Source organism: Rattus rattus, chromosome 11 (assembly GCF_011064425.1).
Source record: "Rattus rattus isolate New Zealand chromosome 11, Rrattus_CSIRO_v1, whole genome shotgun sequence".
Taxonomy (NCBI): domain Eukaryota; kingdom Metazoa; phylum Chordata; class Mammalia; order Rodentia; family Muridae; genus Rattus; species Rattus rattus.
The window spans coordinates 66385762-66409923 of record NC_046164.1 but is presented as its reverse complement, the minus strand read 5'-3'; the positions used below and the strand labels follow the sequence as shown (position 1 = coordinate 66409923).

General features: G+C 45.5%; 1 protein-coding gene across 1 annotated transcript in view; it reads right to left on the bottom strand.

Annotated features, from left to right (window-relative positions):
* Clnk (cytokine dependent hematopoietic cell linker) overlaps positions 1 to 24162 on the bottom strand; it is a 169977-nt gene that overhangs the window by 89432 nt on the left and 56383 nt on the right. The window contains exons 2-3 of the mRNA XM_032916441.1: positions 15454 to 15525; positions 4353 to 4381 (exon numbers count right to left, since the gene is read on the bottom strand). Of these exons, the coding sequence (XP_032772332.1) occupies positions 4353 to 4381; positions 15454 to 15525 (101 nt within the window). The remainder of the gene's footprint in view (positions 1 to 4352; positions 4382 to 15453; positions 15526 to 24162) is intronic.

Sequence of the window (24162 nt, the reverse complement as noted above, 5' to 3'; positions counted from 1 at the left end):
CACCAGGCCTCTCAGAAGCAGAGATACCCAGAGGCTGTAGGCAGGTTATTTCTGGATTTGCCTTATGTAAGTAAAAAGAAAATATTTAACAGCTATTTCTCATGGTTGAGCCTCCGTGAGGTTTTTACTTGGCTTGCTGCCTTTAATGTTTTAGTTCCTCAGAGATGTGAACTTGGCATTTGCTAGTAACATAGTAGCATCCCTAAGCAAGGGTGGGGGGCGGAGGGGGGGAGAAAGGCAAATATGTTTCAATGGGGGCTATTGGGATGTTCTAGGTTCAAATCCTCACCTGACTCTTTCTGACCACATGGGCTCAGACAAATGTCTTTACTTTCAACCGTGGCTAACTGATGTTACCCTGTGGAGTGGCTCAATATATATCCCAAGTGACCGCTGAGATGTTTTTGTCTATGTTCTCAAGGTAGAAAATATCCACAGCTTCCAGAGAGTGTGTGAGCCCTTGGCTTAGTGTCCATGAACAATGCGCTGTCTTCTGTGTTTGTCTTTTCAAGTTCAGTCCCGCAGCCAGGAGTTTCTCACTCAGCCCAAGTCTATGGCCCTGCTGACCTTTTACAGAAATCCTTCAAGCCGGTTGCTCCTTGGCAGTGAAACTCAGGGATTTAGTGGCCACTGGTGATCCCTTTTGTAAGGGCTGAAAGACCGAGGTCAAAGTTGTTCGCTGTACAATCCCAAGTACACGTGGTGGGCTTGAGATCTTCTTTACTGCCTGCTTGCCAGCCTACCTAATTTCTCTTGGGCCTAGTTAATCTTATTTATATGTGAGTGCAATGAAATCGATCCTCTTGCTAAAGCTACCCAAGGTTATAAGATCCCTGGCATATACACTGGGGTGGGGGTGGGGTTGGGGAGACAGAGAGACAGACAGACTCATAACTTTCTGGGTCTCCCAGCTTTATTTGCCAATCTGCAGCCCCTTGATACTAAGAACTGGCAATTTGGAAATCTCAAACAGTGAGAAGGAACTGTCTCTGGAAGCTAGAGCACAGACCCAGCGCTCTCACCGGTGTCCCCTGGAAAGTCACCCACTTCTCTAAGTTTTTATCTCTTTATCTATCTTGCACATTGCTTGGTTGGGTGTGTCAGGCATTAATGTTCTATTTCTCTATTTTTATGGACATTCCATTAGATCACATATGGACCAGTGGTAAAAGCTGGCTGGCTGGATAGGCAGACAAGGGAATGGGTGGGAAGGAGAGGCAATCCACCCACACTCCTAGGAGCTCCGCAGGAGTTAACACAGTGGCTGTCTGGACCACCAACAGAGGCTTCTGGGTGGGGATAGTGTAGAGACCTGGAGCTTCGTTTTCTTTCTTTATCACAGCAAGTGATTCTCTAAAGCAGGTTCTACGGCTATCTGCACTGGACTTCCCTTGTCAGACATAATGCTTGCTTCCTTGGGTTCATCAAAGGCCAGCCAAAGTAGAAACCCCAGGGTGGGCTGTTGACTGTGGGCACTTCTGCTGTGTTTGAATTTTGAAGGCAACTTCACAAACTGTGTTTTGTGCTTCCAGGAATGCGGTGAGAGCCTCGCTCTGACTCAACTGTCTTCTTGATTTACTCCTGTCCACTAGTGTTCTGAAGTCTTGGGAGAGTAGGGTTAGAGCCTCCTGCTCATTTAACTTGGCTACTGCCAATGCATAGAATTAGCCAGCAGGGGGCACTGGAGGCCCACATATTTTGTACCTGCTGTTTGCCTTCCTGTTCTTAAAAATCTTTATTACATTTTTGTTTTTAAAGTAGGGAGGATATTAACCTTTAACATTCTCCACCTTAGAAAACTAGAAGGAAAAAACCCTAAATGTTTCCAGAAAAAAGAAATTTCTTGTATCTTTAATAGAATCAACAAATATCTTACCTTTCCTCAACCCCAAGTCTATAAAGAGACTTAGGACAGAAGGACACCCTTTCTAAGTAAGGCAGTCATTTGTCTACAATTTCACTTCTTAGGCACCAGAAGGAGATAACTCACAAGTTCATCTTGTTGGACAATGTAGCACCACGGATGCCTCTGAGGGGCAGCTACATTGACCCATCATTTATACCCGGTATAGTCCATAGAGGACTTTGTTAACATTCAGTTTTTGATAGATTGTTTCTACTATATAAAAATGTATGCTTCTATGGAAGAAATTATAAGATGCAGACATGCAAAATAGAAGAGGTGTTGCTTCATTGATACAACTGACATCAATGTTTGATGGCAGACATCCTCCCACTGAGACACAGATACAAATAGAGGGCTACATACACACACCCACACTGACAACCACAAACAGACACAGACACACACCCTCATAGCAGATTCACACACACACACACACACACTCACACACACTCACACACACTCACACACACAGATACATACTTACAGAGACAAATGGATACATAGATATAGATACGACACAATATGTATCTTTTCATATTGTGAACATCCTGTGAGGTACACACACACACACACACACACACATACACGCACACACACACACACACACACACACACAGAGACACCCTCATAGACTCTCTCTCTCACACACATACACACAGATACATACTTACAGAGACAAATATGTATCTTTGAACATCCTGTGAACATCCTGTGAAATTGTGAACATCCTGTGAAATACACACACACACACACACACACACACACACACAAACACACTCTTCACCGTGTGAACCAGTATACCTCTTCCCCCTGTACACACTGTTTTCTTGCCTACGCCTTCACAAACAAGCTCTCAACATTTTTCACAGGCACGAATGGGCTTCTCACAGTTAAGATGGCTGCAAGGCGTTTGTTCTCATGGATGACCTACTATGATCTTAACAAAAACATTGGGAAACATAGGGAAGAATGCAAGCACCATAAAAATCCTAGGAGTGTGTAGCTGCCCTGAGATGGCCACTCTCTGGTATCAACCTTCCTCCAGGTCCTTAGTTACTTCAAGTCTGTTAAGGTGTTTCAGACAGGTGAGCGGTCTGTGATAGCATCTATGTCTGGGCAGACCACCTTTTTATTTATTTTTTAAATCTCAGTTGACTTCTTAAGAATCTTCTTTCTTTTCTTTGTTTCTATACAGCTAGCTACATTGACATGGCTTCCAAGTTACCAGCTCATGTATCCAATGAACAGCTTTATTGCTTGGGACAAAGCCCCTTCGAATGTTCTAGTTTCCTCCAGGATTCCTGTGGATGATGGAAGAGGAAGAAGGGAATTGAGAAGATTGTATATTTGATACCAAAGACTCCGGAAGAGTTTGGAGGCATCCACCTTGGAGGACTCAGAGCTGGGTGGGAGCGTAATGGCAGATCAGGGGAGGGAGGAGAGGGCTGAGCGTCCTCCGCTGTTTAGCCTCACGCTTCACTTTGGGACTGTACCTTGGCTTTTGGGCTACTCTGTTGCAGCCTGTGTTGGGTGCAGGGTGCATGCTGCAAGGCACCTCTCCACACCGGATACAGAGCTCTCTAAGATTCATCCACTCCCTTGACATTTCTTCTAGCCTCGTTCTCTTTCTCTCTCTTATTTCAAGCCTCACAACCAAGTCCCAGTTTTCTAGTGGAGTTCTATGGGATTTCCCATTCTTTTGTTGCACCCATGGGAGGAGGGGAAGGAGAAACCTGTAATAGAGAGTTTAGAGGAAATTAATGCTAGTGAATTGCTCAGATCTGCATTTATTGCACAGAGGAAGGAGCTTGGGCTCAGAGAGCAGCCCTCAGCCCAAGGCTGCACAACTAATGAGTGAGCATTGGGATCCCCGTGCATCTGCAGATCTGTGGGCCTGCGACAGACCAGCTGCGCTCTGGGGCAGCTGGAGGGAAAGGCTGCAAGAAGCCAATGCATGTTACCAGGTGGCATTCTTGTCCATGGAAACACAGCCATCTGAGATGGGTGCCTTTTCTGAAAGCTAGGCTAATGCAGTCACCTTGCCTGCAGCCCAGAACTACATTGCAGTGATGCTCCAGATGTTTGAGGCTAGACCACAAGAAGCCTGTAGCTTCTGTTCTGTTCCCTTGAGCTGCTGTTCTTTTCCTCTTTGCCCTATTAAAACCCTACCACCAGTGTGTCATCGGACTTGCCCAAACCAAGGGCTCTGGCCTTCCAGTTGTCAATGTCTAAGTACCAGTCACCTTAGAGAAGGACGTCCCCTAGCTGCCTAAGTCTTCTCCATAGAGGCCTAGACATCATGAGACATCACGGCTGTGCAGAGAGGGATAGTCACTGCTCCTTCACATATACATCAAATAAGGAAAATCAGAAAAGAGTAGACAGGAAAGCCCAATGGGCCAGGCTGTCATCACATCACCTAGAGGACACAGAACCCATGACTCACCTTTGGCACTGCTGAGGCGTGGCCATGACCTAGGGCAGAAAAGAGAATCAGCATGAGTGTTGGCTACCGAATTCATCACAGGCTCCAGAAGAACGAGCACTGGCAAGATGCATGTCATGGCTAATCCTGTGAAAATAGGGCAAGCATGTTCATATCTGTGCAGGTGCACAGGTGTGAGTGTCCATGCATATATATTCGCACTTGTGTATGGATGTGTACACATGTGCGAGCAGGCATGTGGAGGTCAAAGGACAGCTCAGCTTGTTCCTCTGCTGTGGTCCACCTTGACATTTGTAGACAGGATCTGTCATTGGGCTGGAGCTCACCAAATACGCTCATGAGCCCTAGGGATCATCTTATTCCTGTTTCCCCAGAGTATAGTATAGACATGTACTACTGCTTCCTGCTTATGAAAAACACTTTCTTTCTTTCTTTTTCTTTCTTTCTTCCTTCATTTCTTTCTCTCTCTTTCTTTTCTTTCTTCCATACTTTCTTTTCTTCCTTTCTTTTTCTTTTTTCTTTTTCTTCTTTCTTTTTTCCTGTGGGTTGGGACTCAGGCTCCTACCCTTGCAAGGTAAGTCCTTTACCGTCTGAGCAATCACCCACCTAGCCCGGCCTGTGTAACACAAACATGGAGCAAGCCCTTCATGGTTGTACTACTGTAGGTTTGAGGTAACATTTTATTAGAGATGATCTAGAAAATAGAAGACATATATAAGAAAAAAATCGGTACCAGGTTCCTATGCACATGTTATGAGGATGCATGTACACATTTCAAATCAAAACAATGTATTGATGTGTGTGCCTGAATGCGTGTGATGCGTGTGATGCGTGTGTCTGCGTGCGCGCGCGCGCGCGTGTGTGTGGTTGGTTCCGGTGCCATGGCACATATGTAAGGATCAGAGGCCAACTCTTTGGACTTGGTTATCTACTTCCATCCTACTGGACAAGGCAGCTATCTACTTCCACCCTAGCTCTAGGACAGCCTGTCCTATGAGCTGCCAGGCAATGCCCCTGTCTTCACCGCTCACCTCACCTCAGGAGGGCTGCGATGACAGATGCCTGTGACAGCACTAGGCTTTTTGGGTGGGTTTTGGGCACAGGACTAAAGTCGTCAGGATCGCGTCACACATGAATGGATGCACACATTAAGACACATAGGTGTTTAGATGTCTTCACACGAGTGTGAAGGAGACCTTTTGTGACATTGTATTTATTATGCAGTGTTATTGAAAAACACATTTGTTGGCCACATGGCACTCTTGAAGAGGATTTAGGTTCTGGCTAATTGTGACTATTGTAAACAAGATTGCAAAATTCATCCATTCTTGCATTTCAGGCTCATCTGTGAGTATCTCCATGGATACTCCTGGATATGTGAACAGTAATTTGGCCCAAGGAAAGCACCAGAGTGGAGGCATTCTCAGCCCTTGGCTGCACGTTTCTCAGATTCCCTCTGGATGGTGTTGTATATTGATTTATTTACTGATATATATATATATATATATATATATACATATATATATATATATACACGATATATCACTCACATATTTGAACTCAGGATACTGGAAGAGTGCTCTTAACCACTGAGCCATCACCCTGTGTTGATCTATATTAACTTATATTCTTTTTTTTTTATTATTTTTTTTTTATTTTTTTTTATTATTAACTTGATCTATACATTTCCATCCCCCTCCCCTCCCTTCCTTATGGGTGTTCCCCTCCAACCCCCCCTTGCTTCCCTCTCCCCCAACAGTCTAGTTCACTGGGGTTCAGTCTTAGCAGGACCCAGGGCTTCCCTTCCACTGGTGCTCTTACTAGGATATTCATTGCTGTCAGAGTCCAGGGTCAGTCCATGTATAGTCTTTGGGTTGGCTTAGTCCCTGGAAGCTCTGTTTGGTTTGAACTCCTTCAAGCTCTTCCAGTTCTTTCTCTGATTCCTTCAAGAGGGTCCTGTTCTCAGTTCAGTGGTTTCTGCTGGCACCATTTGCTGTATTCTGGCATGTCTCTCCAGCCCTTTTTGATCATCCGTCTTGAGTTTCATTTTTAACTTATATTCTTATCCATTGAACATGAAGTGGCCACTGTGTCTCACCACCAGGATCCATGCTCCAATCCCACTTTACCTATTTGACACTTGATCCTTATCGCTCCAATTTCATTTCTGAGATGGCTACCACGTTTGAATAATTACATGCCTCTCCCCTCTGGTAAGTCACTTGGGCATGCCTTTGTTCATTTTCTGATGAGAAGTTCTTGGCACAGTCATAGACGTCAGCCTTGGACAATGTTCCCTTGGGTGTAACTTTTCCTTAGATTTGGGTTCTGATCTGAAATGCCCCAGGGTGATGGGAAGCTCCAAAGGTTGCTGCTGCTTCCGTGAGCTGACTTGTTTGCGCCTTTAATAACCCCTGGCCCTCGCCGCACACCTTTCCTCCGAGGCTCTCTAAGTGCGTCACAGCTGCAATTAATTGAGCATCGCAACACACATTGCGTGTAAATATTTATGAGGCCTATCTTGTGGCTGGGATGTTGGGCACACAATAGTTAAGCAATGAAACATTAGTAACCAGGAGACCAGAGCTCAGGAGTCCAGATCACTGCCTGTTCTGATACTGCCCCTTCCCTAACTTCATCTTCCAAATGACCTTGGGGAGCCGATGTCCTCCCAAATGAGAAACAGGGAAGAGGGCTGCACAAATAGCCCAATCCAGACAGTTTCTGAGAGGCAAGGAAATCGCTTTCAGCTTTGTTGCTACTCCAGCTTGGCTGTGTCCCTACCCAAGCCTGTGGGATGCGCAGCGTCTCACTGGGGAGCCGCCATGCATCTGCAGCCCAGAGCCCTGTGGTTAGCAGTTGGTGCCCTTTCAAGTTTGCTGAGCTTCAGCGGAAACTAACAGTAAATTACCTAGTGAGACTCGAACGCTGGGTGTGTGAACACTCTCCTGTCTACCCTAGATGCATGACCTCTTCCCCACCGGAGAACCTGGCCTTTCATTAGGCCTCACAAGGCATCCAGATATGCTACTTGTGACATGTGCAATAGAAGGAGTTTCTGTGACTGTGGCCAGTGAGTTCATTATGAATGGAGCAAAATTATCCAAGGGACTGACTCCAGGCTGAGATTCCAAAGTGGGCCAGAAAAAGGTATGAGCTTCCGTGCCAAAGGAAAGTCTTCTGCAGACCCTAGGGAGGACTTTGCTTCTGCGCACACTGCCTTCTGACCTTGGCCTCCCCAGGATTTGAAAATGGAATGCTAGGCAGGAAAACCTAGGTCTGAGCCAAGGTACTGTTCTTTCTCTCCCTGGACTCTGGGATAAGGCCTTTTGGCATAGAGCAAGTAGAACACAAGATAAAAAAAAGAGCATCTGTCTGTCTGTCTGGGCACTGAGCTGGCTCCCGTCTTTTTCAGCTGAAGTTAACGTATTTACACTTATCTTCTCCATGTCTTTTTCCCACAAATGCAATTTTTAATTTTAGATTTACGGACTGATCAATTAACAGATTTTTTTTTTTTTTTGAGACAAGGTCTCTCTATGGCCCATCTGGTCTTGCTTTGAACTCCACACAATCCTCCTGTTTCAGCCTCCCAAGTGCAGGGATTACAGATGCGTAACAACCCAGTCCCTACTTTTACTGATGACTTCCAGAACGCCATAGGTGTTACCGCCCAGGTGCTGTGAAGAGACAGGACTACCCAGCATTGTTCTGATGACACAGAATGATACGGTGGCTGCCAGGCGGGAGGAGGATGGAGCATTTGAGAGTGCGGTGTTTTGGTTTTTACAAGAAGATAGGTCTTAGAGGTAGGTGGTTTAGAGGCTACAGCATGCTCATCGTTAAGGGAGCTGTGTGCACAGTCCAAGTGTTTGAGAGCTGATCTCCTGCTATGGGTTTTTATGTCATACCAAGTAATAGTAATGCACTGAGATGGGAGAGTATGTTTAGAGGCAGGAGAGCCAGGTTTCTGCCATAGGCTTTAGCCGATGGGATCTCTATCTCTCACTCAGCAGATGTAACTAAAGCTTAACCCGCCTGGAGTGGCACAACAAACTCTCGCCAGAGTCAGGTTTTCACCCCGAGTTCCTTGTTATTCACAAGCCTAGAGCAGCGACACAGCTTGCAGAAGGCTGTGCATCTGGAAGCTTCCTCCTCATTGCCAAGGCTGTCTGAAAGTGGCTGATCTGCTTCTCTCTGGGTGGGGCTCCACGAGATAGTTGGGTATTCGTATGTCATGTCCTCGGGGGATTCTGCACCCTAGGGGCTCTCTGTGCGTCAATGTGAGCATGTGAATTAGCAGAGGAAGCCTGAGCAAAACAGGGAAGGGGGCTGTTCTTCCAGCTGAGCCTGCTGCTATGATCCAGAGAGCTGGAAAAACGGGTTGGGGGTGGGGAGGCTGGCACTGTGGCCTGAGACGGAAGAAGAAGGAGGTTAGACAACTGTGGGTTTGTCTGGGTGGAGTGTGGACATCATCCTGACACTAGCAGCTGCCGAGCTCTCTGGAAAGGCTCCCGTGTTAATGCTCTTTGCAGCCTGACAGCCCACGGTGACGAATGAAAGATGTTGCTAGCTGACTTCATGGGGATTTGATATGCTCTGCCTGGGCTCCAGCGAGGGCAGCATGTTAGCAAGCTGCCCCTTGCCAGGGAATCACAAGATATACTCTGGCTTCCTTTTGTCAACAGCATCAATAACATAGCCACGTGCAAATGGGCCGCAGCTGGAAAGAGCACAAGACGGGGCAGCATCCTCTGCTCTCATTTTCCCCGCTACCCTCCACATCTGGGCCTGAGGGAAGCAGGTTTTCCTTCCTCTGAACTTCCTGTGTGTGTGTGGCATGTGTCATCATTGTAGCAGGTAACTTCACAAACTATAGGATGATCAAGATTTGCCCTCCCATGTCTGTGTGTGTGTGTTTTTTTTCCCTGATACGAAAGCTTATTACAAATCAATTTTAAATCTGGAATTATTTTTAATTTTTAATTCTTTTAAATAATTGAATGCATTTAATGAGCTTTAATTTTTAAAGAATACTAAAACAAACACTCCCCTCCCCCACCTCTCCTGCTGCTTGGCACACTGGATGTGAGGATGCAGACAGCGTGTTCCTGTGTCCTTCCTATCCACGGGAACACGGTGTGTTATCTGGGTCCCATAGAGATGGGACGGAGCCGCGTCTCCAGGGTTGCACTCCTGGAATAGAGACTAATAACTCATTGCCCCCTGGAATTTGCTAGCAAACCCTGAGGGAAGTGATTCATGTGATCTTACATCATCAGCCTTTTTCATCACCCAAGCTTCCAAGAGCTACTGGTTTTACGTCTACATCTTATTCACAAAATTGGAAGGTTACTCTGGAATAAGATTCTGTAGCTTTTTGAAAGACAGCTGACGCGGTTAGAAGTTACTAAACTCATTTAAATATAAAGAGAAGTGAAAGAGGGCGCACATTTCCGAGGTCAGTCCTTTCCCCTGTTAATTTGAATGTTGCATTGGGAATTGAGCATGTTTAAAAATGAACTCACACAGACTGTCCTGAGGACCAGTGTCTTTGTCTCCACCCTCGGACTCTTACAGAACACTTGTGTCAAGTGGCGTATTAGAGATGTTAGCAATTCCTTTCCTTTCGCAGGTGGAAACCCATGATTAGTTCCTCCAGGAGCCAAAGATGCTATGCTCCACACCTAGTCTGATGAACCCCATTCAGAAAAGGAAGTTCCCACTGGGGAACTATAGGCCTAAGGTTTGGACACGCACAGAATATTCCGAGGGTGGAGAACCTGGAGGGCTCAGGCTGGTGTAACTAGAGGTACAGCAGAGAGTCTGGCATGGGAAAGATGTGAAAAGCTGTGTCTCAGTAAGGTAATCCGGGAACACACAGGGTGGTTGGAAAGGGGCCAACTAGGGTTTCCAGTGGTCTTGTGGGAGGGAGAGCATAATGGATAGATGCAAGTACCTTTCTTATTTCCCAAGTGACTACAAAAATCTCCTGTATTGCCTGGATGTATTCATCATACTTGTTTGACTGAATTCTACCATACGACTAGAGGAGAGCCCATGTTGAATTCTCAGAATAACTACAGTGGTCCCTGAAAGGAGATGGGCACCTCATCTGGGGCCCAGAGCTTGGCCCATAAGCTCAGGCATATTGGTGCCTGAGCAGGAGTGAGTAGATGGGTGAGAGAACGCGTGCCCTGTGCCCATGCTCAAGGAGGCGTGGATCCGAGGCCTCCCATGAGGATGTAGGCTAAGAAATGCTTTGCAGGCCGTGTCCTATCACAACAATGCTAACAGAGTATCCAAACATAGTAGTAGTCTCCTTTACACATCTCCACAAATTCCCTGGATTCCCTTGGAGTGGGGAAGGTCTACATTTTTATAAGAGTGGAGACTGGGGAGGGTTTTCCATCCCATGGTATTGGGAAACTAATGGAATTTATGCAAGGTGAAATTGTATCAGCTTTCTACCTGATAAATGAATAAATGGGCCTGCTGTTCCTTAAGAACTTCTCTGTTGGGTTTCCAGAATCTTCCTCGTTTGGACCCAGCAACTGAACACATCTGTGACTATTTTGATACACATATACTCCACACTATTGAAGTCCAGAATGCTCTCATCTGGTTCATTTCTGTGAACACTGTTCGGGGAAAATGGCTTGAGAAGTCCCCACATATGGTACCACCCATTCCTCCCTGAGCTTTCCCCTTTCCAGGAACCATCTGGACTTCTCTTCTCCCGGATCTTGTGCAACTTCTTGCTCTAGTGATATATCGCAGCAAAGTCAGAAAGCTACATGTGACTTTTTCCATGCAACTTATGTTGATGAACTCTGGAGGGCAGGCAGCATGTTCTTGAGAGTTACAGTCCTCTTCCCATAAGCAGGGAATGCTTCTGACAGATGCTGAACACTGAAGATGGAGCTGGTCACCTGGGTGGGTGCCACAGCAGGCAAGTCAGACAGCAGGATGGCTTGCCACACCCACTTTAGCTGGGGCTTTGTTTCCGTGGGCTGAAGAGTTGGAGATCCTCTTCACCTCGCTTTGATCTTCCCTGCTTGGTCTCTGCCTTCCATTCCCAATTCCCACCTTCCTTGTTCCCAGGTTAGAGTTTTCTCTGCCCTCTATTTAAAAGTATCCAGTATGCAGTGGACACTGAAAAGGGCTCTGGGCACAGTGACATGTCCAATAACCTGGGTTTTCAGCACTCAATGCTGTCATGACTTGGCTTTTTATTTTTTGCATTTCCTTGGCCCCTTTCATCAGATGCCTTTTCTGGCACCTGCTACTAAGAGCTTGTCATATGGTTCAGACAAAAGATGACAGACACCCCAGTGGACGCTTGCTTCTCAGAGCAAACACTGGGTCACTTGGAAACTTACCCTATCTCCTGTACAGTGGAGTGGATACAGTAGATGACCCTAGCGATCTCTCAGTGCTAGGAAGTCCCAGAGCAGCTGTGTGTGACAAGACAAAACCCAAGTCTGGAAGAGCAGCCAGGCAACAGTGCTAGCCAATTCCTGTCCTTACATGTCGTGGGGACAGCGGTGGCTGGTTGTCCTTGACTCCTATGGGTGAGGACTGTCCTTTTAGGGTGTTGAGATATCACAGCCATCTGCCTCTTATTCCCTGGAGAACAGCTTTGGAGCAGGAAAGGGAAATTGCTTTGTGGACAATGAAGACAGGGATCAGAGTGTTGGGTCTGCTACTTGCTGGACTCTGGATTTGACTAGACCTTTAGTTGACTAACAGATCCTATGTCCATGGGTCCCTAAGTCTCTTCTGCTATGTGCAGGACTTAGTGCTTTACAAAAGTGATACCTTTCTGTTTTTTGCATTCCCAGCCCAGCCCAGATCAAGCATCTTCAAGCCAGAGCTGTTTTGTTCATTCCTTAAGGAGGTCCATGTAAGGGTTAGAAATGATTGTAGTAGGAGAGACACTGACACCATGGTCCTTCATGACATCCTCTTCCTTTCATCCATTTGATGTCATTCAGCCAGAATGGAAGCACAGGGATGAGACCGGAAGCCTCTCACTTGAGCTCTAAGGCTTGAGCTGTTAGGAAAACTGAGGTTCTCAAACCTGAGCGGGCATCTGAGTAACAGGAGTGCTGATGTAAACACATGGGGTTGTCCTTCAATCCTTCTTACAGGATCTCGGAGTCTGAGAAGCTGCCTTTCTGAGTTCCAGTGCACTCTAAGATTGCTGGTGCCAGGCCCGGGCTCTGGGGACCACCGCAGGAGATATCACCCTAACTATAGATCCAACGTGATAACTAGGGTGCAATGCCCATGCTCCTTCTTGAAGGGGTTTTGCAACAGGAATAGATTAGTGATGCTTGGGAACAGAAAACCAAGCACACTTGTCATTGGTGTCTACAGGGCCTTGGTTCCTCATCTTCATGGATTCCAGAATCCATGGGTGTTTGAATCTCTTTTAAATAAATGCTTTCATATTTGTGTTTATCTTACTGTATTCATCACTCCATCTAGACTTCAAATCTATCGAGATTACTCACAATAACTCATACAACATAGGTATGGTGTGAACAGCTAATGGGCAGCAGGACTTAGGAAATCAGGAAGAAGAAATACCGCACAGGCTCAGAGCAGAATGTTTCTGACCTACGGCTGATTGAATTCCTAGGTGGGGAGTCACAGACATTAGAGTCCAGTAGTGACAATGGCTTTGAAGTTCGATTCTGAATTCAAGTCTAGCTATCCCAACTTACTATTCCCGTGATGATGACCTCAGCGCGGCACATACTTAGGCTAATCTCTATACTTACAAATAGGAATACAGATATCTGATTCAGCTCAAACTTGTGAATGTCGAATTTACACGCTCCTTTGAGGCTGTCTGGTGCATGCCAGTGGCAGATATTGATTGAGTGTGGTCTCAGTTGGAGAGCACTCACCAGTATGCTTCTGTCTCTGTGGTCATGGGAAATCGCACACAAGAGAAATGGTTGTTGTCAATGTAGCCAGGCAAATACCTTGAAGGGCTGCAAGACTTTCTTATCTTAGTGTTGTAGGGAGATTATGGATGTGGGAATGGTCTGCACAGCCTGGGCCATATGGTCCATGTGTGCCCCAGCACTAAGCTTAGCAATGCACCTTACCAAGAACTCAGGGGGCATTTGAATTTGGAGGAGGATGGAGACTTATTACCCATGCCTAGTGATATAAAGGCAGCAAGAGGTGAGCACATGACTGTTTTCTATCTTAGTGACAATGATGGCTCTGTGGTTTATCACCATCATGTCACAACTAGCTGGCCAGCCTCTGAGGGAATGTTTATGGGAGACTGACGATCTGATTGGCAGGGTTCAGAGCTACTTAATAAGCTCTTAAGTTGCAACCTAGCACATATTGAGTGCGCACAGACTGTTACTTATTGAGAATCTGCTGCTGTCCAGGCACCACAGAGACCATTGATTTGCTCTCGGAATATCACACTGTCTGGAGTGCAGAGGACTCAGCTATAGAAAAGAATCAACCTCTCCCAAATAACATTACTGAAGCTCACAGCTTGAGATAGCTCCTGGAAGCCACACCATCCGTTAGCAGGTTGGCTGAAATTTTGGCTTAGGTCCCATGCACAGTGACACTGCCCATCGTCAATAACCTCTGTCCTCTGTTGCTCAATGCCAATGATTGTCATTTTATATGAGGAATGAACACGTTGGTTTAACAGATACTAAAGTAAGAGAGTGGACCAAAATACATCGTTTTCAGACATTTTAATTTGATTTATATATCTCAAAAACTAATTTATATTCATATAATGCTTTCATTATAAAATATGCAGTGGTAGAGAGATTTGTGTGAATATGAGAATTTTAAAAAAATTGGTTTATAAATGGCCTGGAACAGGTTGCAGAAGCACCATCAGTTGCTCTTTTTAATATATCTTGAGCATGCTATGACACATCCTGAAATAATTTGCTTCTGGGGGAAAAAAAACACTACTCTCCTCTCTGTCTTTCCCCCTAAAATGTAACTGTAAATATTACTTTGATGTATGTAATTGCTTCAACCCTCTCTCTTGGAAGGAAGGCTTCTAACCCTTCCATTTCCCATCTCTTGCTTTTGTCAAGAAATAAGAGAAACAGACTTAAAATGCATTATTCAAATGTGTATAATGTAAACATTAAAGAAGTCTGAGCGCAGCTACAAATTTCCCTTTTCTTAAAATGTTTGTGAAAAATAACTTGTCTGTTCTGTCTGGAGGGCGCTCATTCACTCCGAAGGGGGACTTGACTTATGCCAGTGTACCTTAGGATGGCAGCGCTACCGCAGAGTGGCACATAGTAGGACCTGGAGAATGTGTGGATAAGACTTACTCGAACTGGATGAGGGTTGCCAGCATACAAAGGCCTTTAGGTGCTGCTGGGAAGAGAGGCTGTCTCTGGAGGACTTGGATGAATGACGTGTTCCGAGCACCAGGTTTGAGTGTTAGCATCCACAACCCATGATCGCAGTCAACCAGGGGCAGAGAGACACTATGGTTCCAGGTACTCAGAGGCAGAGGGATAGATGATCCCTAAAGTGTCTCTCCTGGACTGTCTAGAGACTTGGGTGGATTGTGGAAGAAGCCCCAGCCAGGAAAGATATGGAGTCCAGGGACCCTCAGGCAAGGAATATATCTACACACTAGCTGGCTTGCCAGCCCACCTTGAGTTCCCTTCTTCCACTTTGTGAAGTAATCTAATAAGGATAGCACTGCTTTTGTATGATGAGTTTGCATGTATGTGTATGTGTATGTGTATGTGTATGTGAGCCTCTGTGTGTCTGTGTGGATGAATCTGTGCATATGAGTGTGTGTGTGTGAGTGTGTGTGAGTCTCTGTGTGTCTCTCTTTGTATGTATATGTGAGTCTCTCTGTGTATCTGTGTGTGTATAAATCTGTATGTATGTGTATGTGTGTGTTTATGTATGTGTGAGTTTCTCTTTGTGTGCTATGTATATTGAATGTGTGTGTATGTGTGTGTGTGTGTGTGTGTGTGTGTGTGTGTACCTTTGTGTGTGATGGTCAGTTTTACCTGTCACAGAATTAAGACTTTCATTCCTCTGATAATAAATAAATAAACATCCTGACCTATTTTTCAGCAGAGAGACGTTCTGGAATCTCAGATCACCGAATCCTTCTTTCGTTGTCCTTTTATTGCCCCTGGGATGAGAGAAAATAGATTATAGTGAGGAAACAGCAAGGAGCTGGAGGAAAAAATTAATGAAGTGCATTCATTCATAGAAATAGCCCCCCAGTCGGATATGAGTAATTAATGCCTCACACATCTTTCTGACGTTCTCTTTGCCTCTCCATCGGGGCTAAAAACATGTTTAAAGAAACTTAATTACTTGAAATTGTGTTTTGGAGTACATTTTACAGGGCAGGGCTTTAAGATGGGGGAAATACCTAGGTTAAGGTGAAGATGAGGCTGTCTCTCCCCCTTCAGTGCCTCACTTGGCGGCGTTGTCTTTCAGCTCTGTGAGTCCCTCTGACAGGGAGAGCACGGACTGCTGTGCAGTTGACAGGAGGCAGCTAAGCTACTATGAGGACAGTGACTTGAGCCAGGCACAAGCCTAGCTGCTTTACTGTGTCAGCTGAATTCGAGAAAAGTCTAGCAAACATCATCCCACGTAGAAAGGCAGACTATTTAGCAAGCACAGCTCCGATCCAAGTAATATTTAGGCACTCTGGTGAGGCACTTTCCACAAAGAGATTAAATGATTTTAAATTGAGTTAATTTGTTAAAATTCATTAAATACATTTACTATCATGAGCTATCATTGTTATGCATCCTTAGCTCCTCTAATTAGTCCGGTTCGGTATGCTCTCTTTTCTTTGCAGACATTGTCTGGGCTTTATCAAATGCTTCCTGGGGATTCTTTCCCCAAACAATTGCTCCTTGACAACTAGTTAGTTAGCTGATCCAACTTCACAATCCTCATGCTTTCTCTGCATGGGTTAACCTTGTCCCTTTGCCCTTGAACATCCTCTACTCCCTGCCACTCGAAGCCCTCTCTGTGACATGCCTTGTCTTTTCTCTTCAGCTTCTGCTCCACATCAATCCCATTTTGTTTCTGTCAAGCACCCTGTCCCCATCCTGACCTCTCAGGCCACCGCCTTCATGGCTCCTAGCTGAGTTTTTATTTCACACTCTATTTATGTGTTTACTAGTCTCTGTCTCTCTTTGTGTGAGCATTCTGTATGCTTGCCCATCAAGCATATGTACAGGCCAGAGATGACCGCAGTGTGTGTGTGTGTGTGTGTGTGTGTGTGTGTGTGTGTGTGTGTGTGTGTTTATCACGCACATAGCATGTTCTTGGAGGTCAGAGGACAACTTAAGAGAGTTGATTTTCTCCCCTCTCCCCACACGGCTCCTGAGAATATCATATTTAGCATCAAGAGCCCTCACCTGCTAACTTATCTTGCCAGTCCCACCCAGGGTTTTTTTGCATGTGCATATGTTGGGGACAGGATCTCTCATGGAATGTGGAGCTTGCCATTTTAGCTATATTGGTGGGTCACTGGTTGCAGTTCTCGGCTGTGTCTGCCCCTGCCAGTGCTGGGGTTACAGAGAGTAGATGGCAGCTATTCTCTGCTTTTATATGGCTTCTGGGGAGCCAAAGTCTTTCATAGTCAACACTTTACCCACTGAGCCATTTCCCCAGCCCCTCACCTGCATTTTAATGGAGAGCTGTCTGACAAAACCATTGAGTTCCCATCTCAACTACTGCAGAGACTTGAAGGTTTGTCTTCCCGGCTTTGGGTTTGTGCCTGACCTACAGTGGGCCTATGTGGACTTGTGGGTATGCACACAGGACTTTGGGCTCCTAGGACAAACCTCAGGATCACCTGAGGTTCCCTCCCTACCTGTAATTTTATGTGCACATCACAGGTTACAACTGGATCAGTACACTGAGCAGGGATTGTCGCTGTGCAACTTTTAACCCTTTAGAAACTGGCTGTTCTAGTCCATGATTTCAATGACATGTTTCATTTTTTCCTTTAATTAAAAATGATCAGATGATTGTATTGTTCCTCTTAGCTTTTTATTATTCTTTTTCCTTCTGAGTAAAATGGACTCATAAACCTAATTTATACATTGAAGTTTCCTCGAAGTTCTGAGCATGAATGATTTATTTTCTACATCTTACTTTCAGCATCCTTCAACAGATCCGGGCCTTCATCCTTGGGAGGGTCCATTGTGCATGGCTTAACTTTTAAATGAACATCCTGGGCAATGAGTGTGGGTGTCCCCTCCATGCAATCACTCTCTGCCATTTTGCTGACTTGACTCCAGATCCAAACACTTAGCTCCCTGATTGGCCTTTCAACTCCAGGCCTTCCTCTTCACGCCTGTAAGCCTGTCTCAGTCCTAACCCTGCTTCTCATATCCCCTGCTCGGCCTTGAGCATCTGTCCTCTCATCTTCTTCCCCAGCCTCCTGGGCTCCAACCCATCTTCAGAATCACTGCAAGAATTATCTCTCTATGCCTCAAAACACTATCAAATACACCTTAAATTCCTCCCCAGATCACTATTCCTGCTGGATAAAATCCAAATATTCAACCACAGAAGTCAAGATTCCTGGCCCAAAGTCTTCAGAGTCGCAGATATCACGGTGTTCTCCAGCTGTCCTCTCTGCTAGGTCACACGCTGTGGCTTCTGGGCTGTCCCTTCTCATACTTCCACAGCCTAGATTGGATCACTCAGTTTATCTTCCATGCCTGGAAATACCATTCTTCCAGGTCAAGTTCACAAGCATTTTCCCCGTGAGTTCCTCCAATTATTGCTTCCTCTCTGAGTTCCTTTGGCACTTCTACTTTGACATTAGTTTGCCTGGAAATTCATTCATTCATTCATTCATTCATTCATTCATTCATTCATTCATTCTTTCATTCACACAGCAAATAGATAGTGGACTCAATCTATCCAAGGCATTAGCCTAAGACAGCAGGAGTGCGTGCATGAAGCTTTATTATTGTTGGAGAACATGCCCTTACTGACTAAACAATCTTATCAGAGCATGTGCCCAGGGATACACTTTCTCTCTGAGTGGATCCTAGCTGGGTATTTCTCCTAGAGCACAGGCTGAGGTGCCCCTACCTGCTCTCAGAAATGCTTGAATGATAACTAATACATTCACAGATAACAAACAGATAAACCGCCTGCCACTGTTCATATGCAATAATGAATTATTTCCCAGCACAGGGTCTCCTGGGACTAGGGGTCTCTGGGACTAGGGGTCTCTGATTGGTCCTTGCACTGAGCAGGTTGTCCTGTGTCATCTGTCCTCTGGGTCATGAGCATCAGTTCTGAACTTTGACAATCCCCCAACACACTTTTCAGGGGGCAGATTTCTTTCTTAGCTTTGCACAGAGGTCAGGAAACAGCAGATTGAGAGTGGAGATTTGGTTGCAGGCAAAGCAGTAAGTGTCTGTCTCTTGTCCAGGTGTCAGTGTGCTGTGGAGGAGGCCAGGGGTGTGACTGACACTGCTCAGGACAGCCCAGGTGAAAAACTGAGAGATACCTGAAGGAAAGGGTTGGGAGGGGAGGGGAGGTGGAGGGAGAGGGAGAGGGAGAGGGGGAGGGGAGAGGGGAGGGGAGAGGGGGAGGGAGGAGGGAGAATGGGGAGGAGGAACTTTACTGAAGAGAGTTAGCCAAGGCAGATAGTAATAAGCTCGAAAAACAAATTTGCATGGCAACTAGTTAAAGTTTGTTTTAAAAAATACTTTCAGAGAGCAGGTGTCATTAATTGACTTTCTCTTTGCCAGGCCTCTCTTTGCCTTAAATCACTCCTTAGAGCTTAGATTTTAGATGGATACACCAAACACTACCACCACCACCACCACCACCACCACCACCACCACCACCACCACCACCACCACCACCATCACCACCACAACAACAATAAAACAGCTATAAAAAATAAAGTCTCAGATAGTCCAGAAAAGGTTATTACAGGACTTCAAAAGTATTTGTTTTGCATTCAGTGGTCATCTGACCTTGGACAGGCAGGGCACTGAAACTCAGGATGCTGGTGCAGTTTCTTTCAGTCTTAAGAGTAGATGTACTGTTAAAGGTACTGTAAAGAGTAGTCCTATTAAAGGCCTCAGCCACTTGGCTCCAGCTGAACTCCATGGGGGTTAGTTACCCAGTGCATCCCACCTAAGCAGTGAAATAAATTACACGTGCATTCGTAAGTTGCAGGTCTATTAGCTTGTCAGCGACTCTTTAAGTGTTCCCCAGGGAGGAAACCTAAACCAGGCTGTTACACACAAGACTACATGCTGCAGAAAAGCTGGGGGTGCCACAGCCTTGCAAGGAAACAGGCAATGAATTTTGTGGCAATCACCTCTCATTCTGTGGAAACTACATTGCTCCCATACTCCTCAGCTTAGCTTCCCCTCTGGCTACCCCTCCCTCACTTCATATGGAGCACTTTCTGCTTAGGCTACCTTTGTTTTCCTCTTTATCCTTGAGCCTTCCTTCTAGGTCATTGTGCATTGGGGGTACAGCTAACACTGCTTTACCATCTGGGATTTCAATACGAATGCTCCCATAGTCACATATGTTTGAATGCTTAGTCACCAGGGAGTGTAACTCTTTGAAAGAACTAGAAGGATTAAAAGGTGTGGCCTTTTGGGAGTAGGTGTGGTCTTGTTGGAGAAAGTGTGTCCCTGTGGGGTGGATTTTAAGGTTTCAAAAGACCATGCCAGGAGTTTCTCTCTCTCTCTCTCTCTCTCTCTCTCTCTCTCTCTCTCTCTCTCTCCTGATTGTTCTAGCAAATGATCATTTCTAGCAAGATCATTTCTTCACTGGCATCAGAGTTTACTCTTTAGGATTTCGTTATACACTGAAGACTGGTTGAGACATCCAGCCTTATAGTTTAGCCTTTCTCTCCTTGGGGCTGTGCCCTGGAAGGTCTTCCCATGGGAATCGGGCTTTCTCCAGATGCAGGGACTGTATCATTGTTAGCTGGCTTAATTGCTCAATATTTTTGCAGGTAAACTGAATTCTGTATTCCATTGTGTCCTTTACAGCAGTAACGGTGGCCTTGTCAGCTAATGTTACACCCACGCTGAAGCTTATGTCCTTGTCCTTAACTTTGGGTTTCTTCCCAGTGTCTGTTGAATGGTTTCAAATGTTCCAGCAAAATTCTGTATAGCTTCATCTGACCAGAACACATCACTGCAGGTCATGATGTGCTCAGTGATTCTTTGTCACCACTCTTCAAGGTATAAGTCCCCCATCTCTCAGGATAACTCAAAAAGCCTTGAGTTGGTGAAGTCTTTATCATGCCGGTCGTTGACTTTGAGCATGAGACAGCCTTGGTACACACCACCCTTGGTAGAAATCGAAGTCTTTCTTTCCATGCTTCACAGGCATGCAACGTGAAGAGAGCAGTAGTGCTCCCGTATTACTACCAAGGTGCTGTCCTTTGCACATCAGGAGTTGTTGAATACAACAGGACATGCAGTGTAGCTCCTCTTGACTACTCTCATGGCACAAAGAGGAACCTCATACAGGGTGTGCACACCCCATCCCCGACCTGGGACTGAACACTGACCAGCCTGGACTGTGCTCATTGCATGCTGGGAGCTGTACGCACAGTGGCTTATGCTAATAAAGTGAGAACTCCCTAAGATGGAGCCCCCGTACAGCCCAGTGTCACACGTGGGCGATCGGCTGCTGCACTCATTGTCATTGCTAAGTAATCTTGTCCATTTTCTTACTCTGGTCTTCCACCACCTAACAAATACTCTACCCCACCGGCGTCTTTCTGTTCCCTTGGGAAGTCCATGAGATTTTCTTTCTTAGAATTCCCCAAGGGCTGTCCCTTTCTTTAGGCAATGTGTCAAGTCTCTCGCTGTTGAAATTGGCTAGGACTTACAAACACCCAGAGAGAAATTCTCTAAATTAAAGTGTTCAAGCTATCTTTTCAGGAAAGCTTCCAGAACCTTCTCAAAGACAACTGGAATCCAGATTTTCAAGATGAGTTGCACAAAAGCCAGCTCATTGGGCCAATGACTTTTTATTATTTACGTTTTCTTTAGAGACAAAGATGTCCTAGAATAAGGCTGGCCTTGGACTCGGAGAGACCCACCTATGTCTATTGGGCTTAAAAGTGTTTGATACTATTTGACATCTTAAGACTCCCTTCCTTCCTTCAAGCAATGTCTCCCCTTTCCTTTCCATGCCACCAAACCACTGGGGATGCTGAGAGGAGCTTCTTGGCTTCTGGCTCCTTTGTCATTGATTGCATGATAAAGCTTACTCTTTCTGCAAACTCCTGGTGTGCTGCACTGTCTTCTGCTCATGTCAGGCGGGGGCCCTTCCTGCACATCATTGTCAATATTCTTCCATTGCTATTCATGAGCTTTAGTGAGCTCACGTTACATTTTGTTTCCTTCTTAGAAATTGCTTACTGTACTAGTCCTTGATAACCACATATGAAGAGCATTACCACAGGTCACAGGTCGAGAGCATAGAGAATGCACTTAGCATCTCAGGCTTCCTTCTTGGAGGCTGTTTTCAGGGTGTGAGCTGGAGTTGGGCCCTCATTTGAAAGCTCATCTGGGAAGGGTGTGCTTTTCAGGTGGTGTCCTTTTTTTTTTTTTCTTTTATAATAGCAAAGGCTAATGTTTTGGAGAATTTCTAGTCTAGATAACCACCAAATAGGGCACGAGGCTGGTTGCCAGAGGAACTAACCATATGACTGAAGGGTTGGAAGTCATATCTCTACTTCTCAACCTGGGAAGAAAAGGGCCCGAAAACTCAACTGATTAAAAACGGACACCGTTCAGTCCGTTATGCTTTAGAGATGATATTTCCACAAACATTAATGATACAGTTCAGAGTGTACAGGTTGGTAAACAGGACATACCCAGGTGCCTAATGGGTAGCATGTCCCAACTCCACAAAGTGGGAGTTGCTGTGCACGAGAATATTTATTCTCTATCTGACCCTGCATATGCCTTTATCTGACTCCATGTTTGTAGCCTTCAATATAGCCTTTGCAATAAATGGGCGCATGTATGTACGGTGCTTCCCTGAATTCTGTGAGCTGTTGTAGTAGGTGAATTGAACCCAGAGGAGGCATCATGGGAACCCCAATTTATAGTTGGTCACGACCTGAAGCTTGGTTCTAGGTCGTGAAGTGAGGCAGTCTTTGGGACTGGACTGAGCCTTCAACCTTCAAGGTTGAATGCTTCCTCTAAGTGGCCAGATCAGAACCAAACCTAGGGCATGGCTACAGGCAAAGCTAGAGTTGCTGGAGAATTGAGATGATTACATGTTGTGTGTAGAAATCGTTCCCCACACTTGGGGGCGTCACATGTATTGTGCTGAGCACCGTGTGTATCAGTTGTCCTGCTAACTCCCGAAGGGTAGGGATTGTACAGAGAGGGAAGTTCCAGGATGTGGAGACACGTGGGGATTTTAGTCCATCCACTCCACATGATTCTTACACTGCAGGGACTTATGAGTGGACACTACACTCGAGTAACATAGGGGTCTCATCAGTTCACAAGCCCAACTGGTTAGGATCTTCTAGAGCCCATTTCATAACCATCTATATCTTCTGTACCTGTGAGTTCAAGTCCCACCAGGTTTTCAGCAGGGCCTAGTAGACACCACAACAGCCTGGCTCTCTAACCTCCAGTGCTTGCATATGAGATGCCAGGGTGATCCTTATGAAACCCAGTGCCCATGCTTCCAGGTCCCTTGAAAGAGTCACCACAGTAGTTGCTAGAAATGTCTCTAAGTGCTAGATGCTCTTTTTGTCCTTTCCGCTGGGTCTCTAGGAAATAACAGAGGTATGTGCGAACTCTTTCAAGTACAAATTTCTATGCACAGTTCCATCTAAGCATAGAAAGTTATTGGTGTTCTCTTGAGCATCCATTCTAATCTGAGGCTTTGGGATGTCATTCACCAGGCCCCAGGTGCCTCACCTGCCCACACGCCTTCATTGTCCAGCCCCCAAAAATGAAGAGCCACATAGCCTACTTCCATCATTCTTCCCCTGTATATTTGTCTGAATTCAAGTACGCTTCTTTATGTTTTTTTAATATTTATCTTATTTTAAATTATGTGTATATATGTGTCTCTCTCTCTATGAAATACCTGCACTGATGTGTTACAGAGGCCAGAAGTATTGGGTCCTTTGGAGCTGGAGTTACAAATGTGAGCTGCCTGATTGAGTGTTAGGACCTGAACTTGAGTCCTCTGAAATGTCAGTCCACCCTTAACTGCCAAGCTATCTCTCCAGCCCCATCAAATATACTCATACAATGCATTCTCTCAAGTTCATGAAGCCCTACCATCCACTCCTACTGTGTCACATTTTTCTATTAGTGGACCGGACCATGAAAATATAGTTGGTGGTCTTTGCAGAGAAGCATGAGGAGAAAATATACTTGATGATGAACTGACCACAATGAGAGATTTTGCTTTTTTCCCCCTCTTCTGTTTAACCATTTCCTAGTTCTGTGATGTGATGGCTAATATTATGTGACAACTTAACTCAGATGTTTTCTAGATGCTACTGTGTCTAGATGCTTCTGTGATGGTGTTTCTTCATTGCAATGAACATTTCCAACCCCCCAGTGGTCTCTGAGTCCAGCAGGTTATTCACATATTGTGACCCATCTGTGCTCTTAGGGTCTTCTAAAGCTATAAGCTGAAGATCCCAAGAGCAAAGACAATTTTCCTGAGCACCATGTTGTGGATCCACAATGGTTCAAGTGCTAAAGGCCTCAGTACCAGCCTGTGATACTACTGGGAGGTAGGGGAACCCTTA